The 14,697-nt window shown below is 38.8% G+C and overlaps 2 protein-coding genes across 3 annotated transcripts in view; one reads left to right on the top strand and one right to left on the bottom strand.

Moving 5' to 3' along the window:
• The window catches only part of LOC144659576 (GPI-specific phospholipase A2-like PGAP3), a 13,895-nt gene extending 3,481 nt beyond the window's left edge, over nucleotides 1–10,414 (bottom strand). Inside the window, exons 1-7 of one of the 2 annotated variants that reach the window (XM_078520042.1) lie at nucleotides 10,336–10,414; nucleotides 7,253–7,526; nucleotides 6,220–6,375; nucleotides 4,706–4,768; nucleotides 2,987–3,048; nucleotides 2,363–2,389; nucleotides 1,672–1,781 (exon numbers count right to left, since the gene is read on the bottom strand). In XM_078520042.1, coding sequence (XP_078376168.1) covers nucleotides 1,672–1,781; nucleotides 2,363–2,389; nucleotides 2,987–3,048; nucleotides 4,706–4,768; nucleotides 6,220–6,375; nucleotides 7,253–7,519 — 685 coding nt within the window. In that variant the 5' untranslated portion in view covers nucleotides 7,520–7,526; nucleotides 10,336–10,414. Of the gene's footprint in view, nucleotides 1–1,671; nucleotides 1,782–2,362; nucleotides 2,390–2,986; nucleotides 3,049–4,705; nucleotides 4,769–6,219; nucleotides 6,376–7,252; nucleotides 7,527–8,707; nucleotides 8,857–10,335 lie in introns of those variants that run through there. The other variant, XM_078520041.1, reaches the window with a different exon arrangement.
• Nucleotides 8,970–13,675, top strand: LOC144659577 (oxidoreductase NAD-binding domain-containing protein 1-like). Its single transcript, XM_078520044.1, has 7 exons — nucleotides 8,970–9,142; nucleotides 9,595–9,635; nucleotides 10,353–10,456; nucleotides 10,972–11,078; nucleotides 11,896–12,037; nucleotides 12,618–12,848; nucleotides 13,505–13,675. Exons 1-7 carry the CDS (start codon nucleotides 9,057–9,059, stop codon nucleotides 13,658–13,660), a joined length of 867 nt encoding a protein of 288 aa, XP_078376170.1. The 5' UTR covers nucleotides 8,970–9,056; the 3' UTR covers nucleotides 13,661–13,675.
• Nucleotides 13,676–14,697: the final 1,022 nt, after the last annotated feature.

Below are 14,697 nucleotides of genomic sequence, written 5' to 3'. Positions count from 1 at the left end.
ATACGGTGGACCAATCATTGGTTGATTGGAAGCAAATGCATGTGGCCAGCATGAAGCGAAGGGAAATGCGTGCAGGTAAGTCATGATCATTTAGTTTTGGTATGAGAAAGTGGTGCAAAAAAATCAGTAAATGTAGTAATGCAAAACCACAACCAAACCACACTGTAGGAATTCTTTCGAAACTTAATTATTTTAAGTGACAATTACTCTAAAATGTTTATACGTGACTAGTTAGAAATGTAAAAGGGATGTCCCTTGTTAATGCAAGAGCTGTTACCAAAAGACCCCTCAGCATTATCAGCTAGCATCATAGGCAAGCAATGCGTGCCGAGGGGTGGTGCTGAGCACTGTACCCTTGAACTGGCTTGGCAGGACTCTAATGCAAGCTCAAATTAAAAATTAATTATCTTCATATTTATAACAGTCAAAATAGTTTGCATTTCACAGGTACAAAATACATTCTCGCAGTTAACAACTCCCACCCTTAAGGTTTAAGAAATGCATCAGGGACAGAACAAAGGAGAGGCCAACGCAAGAAAGACCATTAGGACTTGCAGTCCTGCCGTATGTACGTACGTAAGGGGTGCATCGGATCGAGTGGGCCGTGTACTCAAGAAATTCCGCGTTCGGACGGCATTCAAGCCTGTAAGAACATTAGGCCACGTATTCAGAAAGCCGAAGGATATTAGACCAGCGATTAACCGAATGGCAGGAATTGTTTACAAAGTGAAGTGCCACGACTGCTCTTTTATGTACATCGGGGAAAGCAAGCGCTCGTGGTCCTCGCGCGGAGCCGAACATGATCCAGGCCGCACGAGCAATAGCGAATCAGCAATCAAACAGCATGCTGAGTCAACGTTACATAACATCCATCCTAAGGACGCCCAGATTCTCGAGCGTGGTGTAGTCAATTACAGCAAGAGGCTTTTCTTGGAGTCGTGGCACTCCACTTTGGACAGCAATGCTATCAACGAACGCAAAGCTTTTCCTCGCGCTTATGTGCCGTTAATTCAAAATTAAAATGTCCCACTAATGCATGGATTGGTAGCGCGAGCTCCAACAAACTTTCACTAACTCTGATGAAGGTGAACAGATGTCACCGAAAATTTAGAAAAGAAAAACAGATCGGCTTAAAAAATCTTCTTTAAATGTCTTCTACCGATCGCACTACTGGTTCCAGTATTTTCAGTAACTCCCATTTTCAGTAAGTAGAGTATCTTTAACCACTTAACAGTTGCTGTCTCTTAAATTCTGTTTAAGTCTGATTTATCAGTCGTATCTAGAATGTTTTGTAATACATATGTTGCTACTTAGTCAGAGTTCGCAGGGAGGCACGGTGGTCTAATGGTTAGTGCGTCAGACTCCAGATCAAGCAGTCTGGGTTGGAGCCTTGGCCAGGCTCATTGTGTTGTGTTCTAAGACAACACACTTTACTTTCATAGTGCATCTCTCTACTCAGATGAATAAATGAGTACCACTGACATAACAGGGTAACCCTGCAATGGACTAGCATCGATCGGGGGGAGTAGAAATATTCCTAGCTGCTTAATGCTACAGAAACCAGGATAAGCTCCAGCAGTGTAGGCCACAAATTTGCTTGAACCTTTCCTTTTTAGTCACAGTTCACACTTCATTAATTTCATAGACAATGGTATAAACCTGGCAACTCACCTATTGTTACATTAAATTTCATATTGTATCCATAATCAAATTTTATAAAGGCCAAATAGAAAACATGGCTACAGAAAAGACAGCATAGAAATAATCCAACGGCAAAGCAGCTGTGAGAGAAAAAGGAAAAAAAAATTAAAAATTTAAGTAAACTACAAACAAGTAACATCAGTATCTATTAGGTTATAAAATAATTCAAAGACAACTTCTTGCATTTTTTGTTCGTTATTCCCAGTGCTAACAAAATAACGAAAAAGCAATAGGCCAATTCCAAGTTACCTTTTGCCTCTGTGTTCTTAGAGTCTTTGTGCAAAACTATTGATAAGAAATTGTGTTTAACCTTGCGCGTTCATCGTTGCATACAAATCAAAGACTTTGTTTTGAAACTCAGAAATGGCCTACTGACACTGCAGGGAAATAAAAAGAAAGTCTGAGCCCATGGAGGATCTACTAACTACATGTAGTGTTATAGGCATGCAATGAGTGGAAACCAGATGGCTCTGTAGTTTAACCAGTTCAAAACTTTGGTTACCTCTGTTAGATCTTGATCCAGTTTCTGTTTAACAATGTTCATTGGCTGTCACCATAATAATTATGATTGACAGCAGTTGGGGTTTGAAATTCACAATTGGCATCTTATTAAAAAAATGCCACATGTATAAGCATTACATATGTAGGACTTTAAACATACCTCCATTTATTTTCAAGCCCAATAAACCTATTAAAAACAACAAAATGTAAAACATTAACCTGCTTGACTAAATGTATATAAATTATGTTTCAAAAGGTTGTTATTCAGTAGTCCTGTTAGCTTACATAAAAGGTCATCAAAGGCACCCATTTCACTGCAGCTGTTCAGCAATGGCACCTGTAAATGACTTCTGCTGATGCATGATGCAGAAACCATCAGCTAACACTGGCACTGTAGCCTTCAGTAATTGACAGTTGTCAATATTTATACAGGATATAAACAGAAAACAATTATCCTGCGAAATTGTGCAGAAAATTGCCTGATACTTAGTCGACGAGGCCGTAGGCCGAGTTTGCCTTATCAGACGATATTAGGCAAGATGGGCAAGAAAATTGTTTAACATGTATTAGTCAACAAAATTAATGGTCAACAAAACAAATTTTCTCGCTACAAAAACTGCAGTAATGCAGCGCTTTGCAAGACATCGGATGAATCTTGCAGGATATCTGTTATGTATAGAGGACATAATAATAACGAGTGTGGTCATCAACCATATCATGGGTAATGCATGCATTTGTTGAGTAAAAATGGCAATTATGTGCAGAAAAGTTCCATAAGACATACCTCATTAGGCAAGCAAACAGCGAGTACATAACCAGAGATGTGGCACAGAAGTAGTCCATTTTCTGAAAATGCAAATTATATTGTAAAAACTGCTGCTTGAAACATGTGTAAAACATTAGAGCAGCTACATGTAGTGTAAAAAGTGTTTCAGTCATGGTTCATTTTCCTCTGAAAACATATTTTGTTTATTTTTTCTATAATCAGGAAACATTTTAATTTGCCTGGTTAAAATCAAAGTCTCTTCGAGATACCGACTTTTTTGCATGAAGTATGAGTCGAAGGTTTATCCTGTGCATTGTTCTTCGAACTTATCATTACAGTTGCTTTGTAGTTTAGTTTAACAATTTCCTATCTTCGCGGAGGAAATGCAGCCATATAATTTTGTCAAAAATGGCTCATCCGCGCCGGGTATTTATACACATATTCCTCAACATTACACAAATAAACAGTGCAAATTTCACCGAGATCTGACAATTATTCTATACTTTAAAATTGCAAGGACCTTTCGAGGCAGTCGATTACGGCAGCGAAATTGGCAAATGAAACAGCAAAATATGCGTTCAACGCTTTGTTTTTGCGACGCCATATTGGAATTGTTATAGGTAGACCGCTGTTCAATGTGTTCAAGGCTGTATCGTTACGAATGCTCCACGAAAAAGCACGAAAAAATACGGATATTTCCGACTACTGTCGGAGAAAACATTGCGGCATAAACAAATCGATACACTCATGCGGCGTTTTGTCTGGGCTCTACGAGGGTCGGATATCAAAACAGTTTCTTCGTGGGCTTAAGAAGGATTAAACAAAAGCCATATATACAGTGAATGCTTTCGAATTATATTTGAAGATGAAATATGAAAGAATTTTGCTGTCTTTATGTTGTAAAGCCGATTCATGCAACATTGCCATCAACGCGAGGTCACATCGTCTCGGATTGCAAAGTGCTAATCATTAACATTGCAAAATGGCGCTTGTAGCAACCAAATTTGGCCTAATTTTTAACCGCTTCTAAGCTAAAAGAAGCCCCCATCTCTTGCATTTGTTTAAACTTCAATAATATCTTTGAAAAGAGCGAGTTTTTTTGGTATGGTTTATTTTTGACGTTTGTAATTTTTAAACGATGTAATTTAGTGCTAGTGATTATTTAATATTCATGTTTTAGCGTTAGTTATGCAATTCATTGTTAGTGTGACGCTTTTTATAGATCGCCTTTCAGACACACGTGCGTTGAGATAAGAAAGCTGACATGTCACTTTTTAAATTGTTATATAACGTTTGTAAATTTGACAAGTCACGTTTTTTCTAAGAGATCGCAAGTGATCACCCATGCAGCGGAAAGTATTCCCTTGAGAAATTACAGCAGCCCTTGAGAGTTTACAAGAATGTGGTTCGAGATGGAACAACTTATCCACTATTCTACTTCATAAAACTAGAAAAACTAAATCATAAAACTAGATCATAAAAGTACACAATTCATGTTAATTCATGCTCTCTACTCTCTAAAAATTCTCTAATAATTTGATAGAAATAATTTTGCACCATTATTTTTTCAAGTTGCCTTGGGATTTCTTCATCCCAGAATCTCTGTTTTAACCCCATGTGAGGGAAAAAAATTGTGTGGAGAATTAGGCAGGAAGCTGGACAGAATAAAGTACTACGGTATGTTATGTTTACAATATGGTACAGAACAGCAGTGTCATCTCTATGGAAACAAATTACCTCAGTCCAGTCTAAATCCCGAGTGTGAAATACTACTGACCAGAACCAAGCATTTAAACTAATCTGAAACAAAATTACATTTTCTGTGAGTCAACGACAGTATTTATCAACAACAATAATAAATTATGGAGTTTAAATGTTGACTCAGATTGAAAGATTTAAAAAGCTCAAGTTGCATGTTGATCACAACTTTTGTCAATGCCACAATCTTATCAACCAACAGGGGGTTTCTGGCAGTTATCATTTGGATTTTTATGTGGTGGGATCAGGGCTGCAAATAATTTTTTTTTTTCACTTGAAAGGACATATGTCCCACTAAGACACCATCTTGGTCGGACAAAACAAAATTGTGGTCAGACATTTTTCATTCATTGTTGCTGTAAAATGATTTATGATCAAAAAATTGTCCAGAAATTATGTCTGACCACACTTGAGATTTCGTAGGACATGGCAATTAAATTTTGGTCAGCCAATGTCCGATGACCAACTGTTATTTGCAGCCCTGTGGGATGATTGGCAGCATACATGTATTCCCTGCCCGGCGCCCTCAACCTGGAGGGCCAGACAAATCTAATGTAGCATGGTTAAGTCAACCAGGGGCTGAGGGCCTAACCAGCATATGTTAACCATTAAATACCGGTTGTACAATCAGTTTACCACCACCACAAGGTGACAATTGTCCAGTGTAAAGGCACAATAACATTAAGGAGGAGCCTGAAGGGGTACAAATTTGCCTATTTTTCCCCCCTGGGACTGGGAATCAAAAAACAAAAAGTGGGAATCAGAGTTGTAGCTAAGGGCCGGCTGCCGGCTAATTTCACCAGCTAAAAGAGAACTTGAATCCGGCTGAAATTTCACATGAAAACAAAGACTAAGGTAACCTTTTAGAGCTGTCAAGGCCAGAAAAGCCAGCTGCGCTTGTTGATGGCCGGCTAAGTGTTTTCTTAGCTACATCCATGGGGAATGAGACTGGGATTTGGGTAAAACATAGGATGGAATGGGATTTGGGCAAAATTTGGGGGTGTGCAATGGAATTAATATGCCACCCCCCCCCCCCAAAAAAAAAAAAAAAACAACAACAACAACAACAACCTTCAGGACCCTCACTAAGAGCAACTGTCTGTAAATACATGTATGGAGATTCCTGCAACAGGACCCAAATTCAAATTTGGAAATCTAGCAAAGTTTGAAATACCCTGAAAAAACCAACAATAGGGGATGGAATTTACACAAAATAGAGCACTTTCAAGATGCCACTACAGACAGAAAGAGACTTGCTTTGATTTCATTTTTTATAGAACTTTGTTATTTATCCTTTGGTCATTTCGTCAAACTATTAATAAATTAACATCATATTAAAATGAAAAGGTTAATTGCCTTGCATGAGTTCATCTGGGAACTCATCTGGAAATAATATGGTGCAATAGTACAATGTCACACAACGTGTAACAGTTCAGTGTAACACAACAGTCATAAAATTAAAAGATTTTAAATTGTAAGTGTCATAATCTTACCACAACATTTACTTTCCATACTGGGTACATGTTGTAGTCAGTGTTTGGAACAGTAGATTTCAACATTTTCCACCCTGCAATATGTCCAACTCCATTGAAAATTGAAAACAAGACTGAAGCAGGTTCTTGAATTCCAAGGAATCGTACAAATGGCCACTGTAATAGAGAAAGGAGAGGATACATTTACCGTATCTGAAATTGTGGTGTTTCCGGTGGCGAATCTAGGGGAGGGACCCCCCCCCCCTCAGTTATTTTTAGAACAAATAGAGGCCCAAAGGGCCGAGAAAATTTTTTTTGAGAGCAGGCCCCCCCTTATTCTAGGGTCTGGGTGATGCCCCCCTTTATCCGCCACTGGTTTCAAAGATACAATTACAAGGTTTAAGGTTTGAGAAAGGCACATTTATTGTTGAAGATGGTGGCTGATTTGTCATCTTTTACTTAAGAATGTGTTGTTCCAGAAAATATCCATACCCCACCCACTGAAGGTTTTTTGGTTTGAATCCCTCCACCCCTTTGGAAATTCCAGTGAAGCCCCATACTCTCCTCAGAATTTCCACTGATCTACCACAGGGTGGGTATGGATATCTTCTGGAACTGCACAATCAGAGTTTATCCCAGCAGAGTAACAGGGCAAAAACACAAAGTAGATGGTGATCTTCGCCAGGCCAGGTGCTGGCTACTTTTGACAACCCTTCAATTAATGAATCATTGGTCGAGACTTTTGTCTGCTGGCCAGTGTTGATCAGTGTTTGCTCTGTGGGTTGCCTACAAAATAATGAGGTTTTTCAAACCGAAAAAAATTATCCATGGGTAGGGTATTGATGTTTTTTAGTCAGAGCACAACACAATTTTAACAACAATGATCAAAAAAATAAATAAATAAATTGATCTAGAACTGGACATCAAAATACATGATTGTAGTATATTTACATGTGGCATGTCTCAGGTCTCAATTAGGCAACCATAAATGAATTTACACTGTACAGAATTTTTAACTACATTTTTCAAATCAAAATTGAAGCCAGTCACTTACTTTGCCATAAAATTGTTTGATTGGTTTATTGTTTTTCATGTTACTCTCAGTGACCTTGTGCATACACTGGTACTTGCATTCATCGGAACAATCCCACCAAAACATAGTCAGGTATATGGGTAACTTGCCGGGGTATTCATCCAGCTCGCATCCCTTGGAACATTCCTTCATACATATGCGGAACTCTAAACTCTTGTCTCCCTTTGAGCCTTTCACTGGGTTCCATAACAAGACAACTAACAAAATACTGCTCTGTAAGTGCTTCATGATAGAGCTGCAAAATATCACAAAAAATATTTCAGCAAATTAAATAAAATTACTATAAAATTTATCTGGGAGAGTGGCCTCACCCTGCCTATAATCGACCCTTCAATGTTATTCTGCAGGGAGAGGGGAGGAAAACCAGACATAGGCAGTGTATTTGACAGCAAATTGTCTGCCTTTACTTGGGACTTTTGACCACTTTAGTGGCCTTTCTAACAAATTTACTGACTGTTTTGACCATTCACAATGCCATGTGGTGGGGCATTCAATAGAAAATCTCAGTTAACTTCAAAAACCCCTATGCCCCCTCCTCTTCTAGATCTGCAGCTTATTAAAAAATAAACATTGATAGGTACATAATGATAAACGATCGGACATTTTCATCCAGCATTGTGTTTGTCACAAATACGGGGTGGCTAAATGAGCAAACAAAGTTTTGATCAAACATTGTAAAAAATGAGCCCACATAACCACTAAACCCTTAGTGTGTATTACGGCTGAAATATCACATAGATTCGGTTTCTGATTTGCTGCTTTTTCCTGCTTGGGCTTGCTTTGTTTGCACAGGTAGCTAAATGATCAAACATTTGCTCATGGTGCAAAACGCTGGATGAAAGCTGGTCTAGATCAAAGCTAGGGAAACGATTTAAACGCAATGTTGATAGAGGCAGCTAAACGGACAAACATTCTCTTCCACCATGATGTTGGATATTTTAAATGTTGCGTGACTATGTCACATACATATCAGCTTTATATCCGTGCACGCGTGCAATTTTGCACGCGAGTTAATAATCCCATTGAAGCATTCAAGCATAAACTCGTTGAAATTATGTGACTTGCTCGCTTCAAGTCTTCAAAAAAAGATTTTAAAAATGCACTCATTTACTGAAAAGAAAGCACGAAAGTCGAAAAGCCAATAAAATTGAATTTTGGCGGGAATAATAAGCTTATTTATAAGAACGCGTTACGCCGCAGAAGCGTTATAAGCAAAACTTTCTGGACGAAATGACTGTTGATAATATGGCCAGGTTTTACTATCTTCGATCTCATCTGATTTAACAGGCAACTCCTCATTTAGCCAAGAGACCTGTTGGTTGCAATAAATTTGTATCATTCTGCATATTTGCGACTAAAATTGAGTTTTTTGTATAAAAGGTACTGAAAGTATGCTTACTTCATCAACTGTCCTACCTCATCATTTCCTTGAAAATGTTCTTCTGTGAAAAATTAACTTGGCCTCCGACACTCGGTAAGAATAAACTTCAAATAAATATATATAGCGGAATTACACGATTTGGTCCACAAGATCTATACTTTTTAACAAGAAGCATAACTTCTGAAAAAGTCTCAACAATGCTCAATGACGGTCAAATATTCATGTACGCTACACCACGTCAGACGCTGACCAGTAGGACCACAGAAACAAGACCCAGTCTTTGTCTGCCAGGCGACAGCCTGGCAAGCCGCCTGGCATTGCCTGGCATTTCTTACATAACTGTTCAATGGCGTTTGTTGTGTGAGGGTTCTGTCGGAATTTTAGATGGCTTGTTCTAGAGGTACAGCTTCGTTGGTTTGTTTTTGGTCAAATCCTCATCTCTTCTTCAAGATCGGTACACCATTTTCAAGGTAGGTGCTAAGTCGATCCATCCCGGCAGTGATCAAAGGTTCTTTTTTCAGTCAAGATTTTTTTGTTGGTCTTGTTGATGTAGGAAAATACCCCCGGCCCTCCCCTCCACGCAAGACGCTGACAAAAGCTTCATTTATTCAAAACTCAATTACAGTGCTGAAAACAAAGATGTACATATTTTGCAAAAACACCAAGAGAATGAGAAATTGAGTCACAGAACAAGATAATTGATCATGTCTAATTTCGCTCTTCATTACGTCCAAGTCACATTTAATAAGTTCGTGCACATAAAAAGATCTATTAATGCAATGACATGTGGATTGTTTAAGCCGGAAAAGGCTTAAAAAGGTTTGTCATCTGGACCAGTTTAGTAAATGAATTAATAATGTACATGTAACAAGGAGATCTTATTAAACCCTTTATATCCTTTTTTTATTGTTATTTTTTGCAGGTTGCTATTTTGTCCATTTTACTGCAGACCCAGAGATCCAGGTTTGTGTTCTTGGGCAAAATTCAAGTTCATTTTAAACATTAACAAAATTATATTCTTAATCGCATGTACAATATTACATTTAATTTCCATGTTTTACACTCTTAAAGACCACAGGAATGATGTCATAAAATGTTCAAATCTCGAGGGAAAAGTGGGGTACCCATGATGGTTTGCGGCCAATTAACGCCTTGGAAAATATGAGGTCACAAAAGCTGACCGGTTTTGGTTTCTTAAGATCCTTAACTGACGAAATCCCAAAAGGGAGTTGAAAGTTATGCCCCTGAGTCATTTAAAGGACAATGCTGGCAATGTAATTGGAGCAAATCTGTATTGTTTGGAAGTGTCAGCATGTTTGTTTTAACCGTAGAAATGAACATTGACAATTTCATTATTTTTGGTTTTTTCAATTTTATTATTATTATTATTACTATTATTATTGTTTTCCGCGTTCTACATGTTTATATATCTTGTCACCGTATATCTTTATATAGCTTGTATTAGTTAAACCCACACTGTATTATCCAAATTCAAATTTTAGAGCCGTTATTTTCCTTATATTATAGTACTGGCCCTGAAGAAGACTAGCTCTGCTAGTTGAAATATTGGCCAATAAATCTTGCCCCCCTGCCGTTGTACTAGCTTTGCAATCAATTTGGTTTTATAAAATTATACAATCATGTATAAAATTAGTTGTGTTACCATGTTTTTCATTTCAGGTTTTCGATATCAACAGCGTGCCAACTCATCTGATTCAAATGACGGCAGAAACAACTTTAACAGTACACATCTGGAGAGGACAGAGAATTCATCAAGGCAGGAGGTGAAGACCTGAGTAAGCTGAAAATAAACAATTTTATGAACTTGAGGTATTAAACAACTGTCTAGGTTCAAACCCTGACCAGGGTGATGCTGCATTGGCTAATCTCACTCAGTGCCTCTCTCCCCCTTGGTGTATAAATGGGTGCTGGTGAATTTAATGCTGGGGGTAACTTTGCGACAGACTAGCATCCCATCTTGGTGGGAGAAAATACTTTTTTATAGGTGTTGGAGCAGGGTGGGGAAGGGGGGTGATACCCCCCCAAAACAAAAATTGGGGGGGAAGGCTCAGTCCCCCACGTTTTGGTGCCAAAACTATGTATCGCAAGTACAGTGTAAAATTGTTTTGTCAAGATATTCTGTTTTGTAAGTGAGTTTCAATCATCGTTGAACCTTTCTTGGTAGTCTCCTGGAATATAACTTACCGGTAATTATTATTACCCCTACATTTGGTTGTTTGGTTTTACTTTCATACTGATGTTTTGTTCATGAAATCTTCTTTTTTTTTTTGGCCTGCAGTCAGTAACTCCAGCCACAGTAATTGAAGTCAGTCAGCTGTCAGAGACTGTAAAAAGGCTTCTCTTAAAGGTGGAGGACAACAAATTTACATTTAAGCCAGGGCAATGGTAAGCGACAATAGTTAATCTTATTGTTTATGGAATCGGGTGGCATGGTTGCCTAATGACTTCAGTTTGAAGCACTGACTGTGCTTGTAATGTGTTTTTTGCCAAGACACTTAACTCTCACAGGGAGCAGGAAGGGAGCAATGGTGAAAGTGCTCGCCTCTCACCAATGTGGCCCAGGTTTGATTCCCGGAACCGGTGTCATATGTGGATTGAGTTTGTTGTTGGTTCTTGTCCTTGCTTACACTGTAGGTTCTCCTGTTTTCCTCCCTCCACAAAAACCAACACTTCTGAATTCCGATTTGATCTGGAAACACTGATGAATAGCCACTCTGTGGATATGCTGCTGTAAATTCCTATTTCTCACACACCACAGGAAGCCATGCCAGGCCGACCGCCACCTGACCTTTATTACAAACTCAACAAAACAATACATGCATGTACATCCTGCATCATAGGGAAAATTACAAGATAGCAAAGCTAACAAAAGATACAGCGCAAACTAAAAATCTTAGGGCAGGTGGGTGGGAAAAGGTCATTAATGGCGGACGCAACAAAAACAACTGCCTGCATAAAGTCACATGACCCTTTCCCAGGTCCCAGCGGTGTGTGAGAAAAACATTTTCCACTTATTTTGTTTCACTCAACCAGAAAAGGAGCAAATGAAGGGGCAAATGAAGATAACTTCAAACAGTCTTGTGTTATAAGAATCAACAGATTGATTTCTGGTTAAAGTAAAGTTTAAATCACCTTTCCCATTTATATAACATGGAATGGAAATGGGAATTAAGCAATAGTTTCTTTTTCCTTTTTGAACCAGGGTTGATTTGTTTATTCCTGGTGTATCTACTGTGGGTGGATTTACAATCTGTTCCAGTCCCAGAGAACTGAAGGAGACGAGTACTGTAGAGTTGGCAATTAAATACAGTGAACACCCCCCTGCACTCTGGGTCCACACTAAGGTTTGTATCAGGATATTTGTCTAACTGTTTTAGAAGACGTACACTCTAATGGCTGCAGTCCAAAACCAACCTTTTTGTATTTCTGAAAAAAATTCCCTTTTGAGAGCAATGCATGTGCGATCGTGTTGTATTTAACAAAAATATTATTCCATGAGCGTACCTTAGATAAGAGATGGTAGATAGCCAACGAGGGGCGTAGTGCCCAGTTGGCTATAACTATATCTCATATCCAACAAGCGCGAGTGGAATAATGGTCGGTTAAATTATTTAAAACACCCAAAGAATTGCAATATTTAAGCTCCCCAGAATGTTCTTGTTACTCGTATCAGCTACCATATTTGTGGTCAGTTGGGTGAGCTTATATACCATTGCCCGTAAACCAATCAAATCGGAGGGGAGCAGGACGGCTGTACACAGGCTACAAAATATGAAACTATTGCCAATATGTTGATTTACCTTGTACTAATATTTGTGCAATGTGTCGTAACATGCAGTGATGCGTTTCATTAACAGATTTTTTAATATCCATTTCACTCCAAAGAGTACAGTGAGTCTTACATCAATTGTTTTTTTATTGTAGTGCCGTGTTGGCAGTAAGGTTCACATGAGAGTCGGAGGCGACTTTTATTTTGATCCAAATCCTGATGATCCCAGCCCTGATCTGCTTCTTGTCGCTGGTGGTGTTGGTATTAATCCTGTGTATTCCATTTTACAACATGTTGCCGACATCGCCAGTGACCCTCTGTATCAATACACTGGAAAAACAACATTGTTATACAGTGCAAAGAACCAAGATGAACTTCTCTTTAAGGTACAGAATGTTATTTTGTGGAAGTGACATCTAATAATCAATGAGAAGGTTTTCTGTGCTGTTTAGAACATTTTTGAGTCACCAGAATTACCAATACACAACTGTACTGGCCTGCAACTCTTGCTGGTCTGCTTTACTAAAGTTATGGTGAACTTATGTCCAACTTTAGCAAGTGAATTGAGGTTTTCTTTAATAAGTTATGGCGTTTGGGAACTGTAATGTTTGACAACTAATGAACGGAAATGAATAAATCTAGATATTGGTTGTTGTGAAGCAAGCTATAAAGAATGCCCATCAGACTTTAACTGTGGATGGGGGCAGGAAGGCAGGAGATGGGAGAAGAGAGGGTGGGAACTGGGATTCCCAAGGTGGCAGGAACCGGGGGGCGGGAAGCAGGAGAAAATGTTACAGGGAGCGGGAGGTTCAGACCCCTCTGCCCCCCCCCCCCCCGCCCCCCCCCCCCTTAACTGGACAAAAAAAAATAAGACATGGCCCTTACAATAAAATGCAAATAATCTACAGTGACCGCCTATCAAATTATGACGTTGCAAAAAAAATATAGTCAATCGATTACTTCTTTATAAGCTTGTAACAATTTTGTTAATATTGTCATAGATTTCTTCTCATTGTTTATCTTTTCTTGTTCTTTTTTGCAGGATTCTCTCATGAAAATTTCCAAAAAGTGTCCTTCAATACTTTGCAAGTTTTTTGTTACCAAACCAGAAAGTGGAGGCAGTACATGTATGTCAAATTTTTACGTATTTACTGTTATTTTACTGTCCATTTTCCACGCACGACAGCGCTACATGTAAATCAATACACAATGCCATTCAAATCAAGTTTATTTATTAACATGCTGTGACCAATCAGAGGAACATGCTGTTTTTCGACCAATCAGGAACAGAATCCATCACGTCATGGCGTTGGGTGTTTTCCCGCGGTTGTCCTCGGCTGGCGGTTACGTCAACTCTTGTTGCCTCGTGTTTTAATTGGTTGTTTACTGTCCACAAAAACCTGGCCAATCACAACAAGCGGATAAATGCAATGAACCAAATTCACAATCAGTTTCGTTTTATTTCTTACATTGTTAAAAAAAATGGCATGTGTTCTTTGATCGGTAAGAGATTCTACGAGGCAAAAAGAAAACCAACTAAAGCGTTGTCATGCTTCCTTTTTACTGCGATTCTTACTTTCTTGGCTTTTTTGGTTTTACGTGCCTTGATTCTTTGAATAGTGACAAGGTAGACTAGTGATCACAGCCTCGCATTTTTGTCAATGCAAAAAGAACGCGAAAAGTCCAATTCAATTTCTCTCACTCGTTCAACTCTTTCAGAAAATTGAGACACTGCGTAAACTGATCAGTTAGGCGATCATGTACTAGCCTATTCCAGGCGTTACGATCGTGGGAAACGGCGCGAAAAGAAAACGGCGAGCGAAAAAATAGGGAGGGGGCTGTAATTAGGATCACAGGTGTTCTCTCGCTTCCTCTCGCTACTCCCCTCCCTATTTTTTTGCGGTTCCGTTCTAACCGAACGCCTGGAACACGCTAATCCTGTACGGATGACCACAATATCTGATATTACAGTAGTATACTAAGGACAGCGGTTACCTTTCCCGTGGGCAGGAATCTCATTAACGTGGGCAGGAATTAATTAAGTGTGTGACGTCATAAGGCGTAAGTGACGTCATCAAAAATGGGGCGTTAGTGACGTCATCAAAAATGGGGCGTAATCTAAAAATAGAAAAATTGCATCATTGGGCGCAAGGTTAGGGGCGTAATCTAAAAATAGAAAAATTTCATCATCGGGGTATAACAAATGATGAGATCATAATTTTAAAATAGAATAGG

The sequence above is a fragment of the Oculina patagonica genome, chromosome 7 (assembly GCF_052425735.1).
Source record: "Oculina patagonica isolate OP01 chromosome 7, crgOcupat, whole genome shotgun sequence".
Classification (NCBI taxonomy): Eukaryota; Metazoa; Cnidaria; class Anthozoa; order Scleractinia; family Oculinidae; genus Oculina; species Oculina patagonica.
Note: the sequence above shows the minus strand (reverse complement) of the source record. Positions and strands in the feature narration are given on the sequence as shown.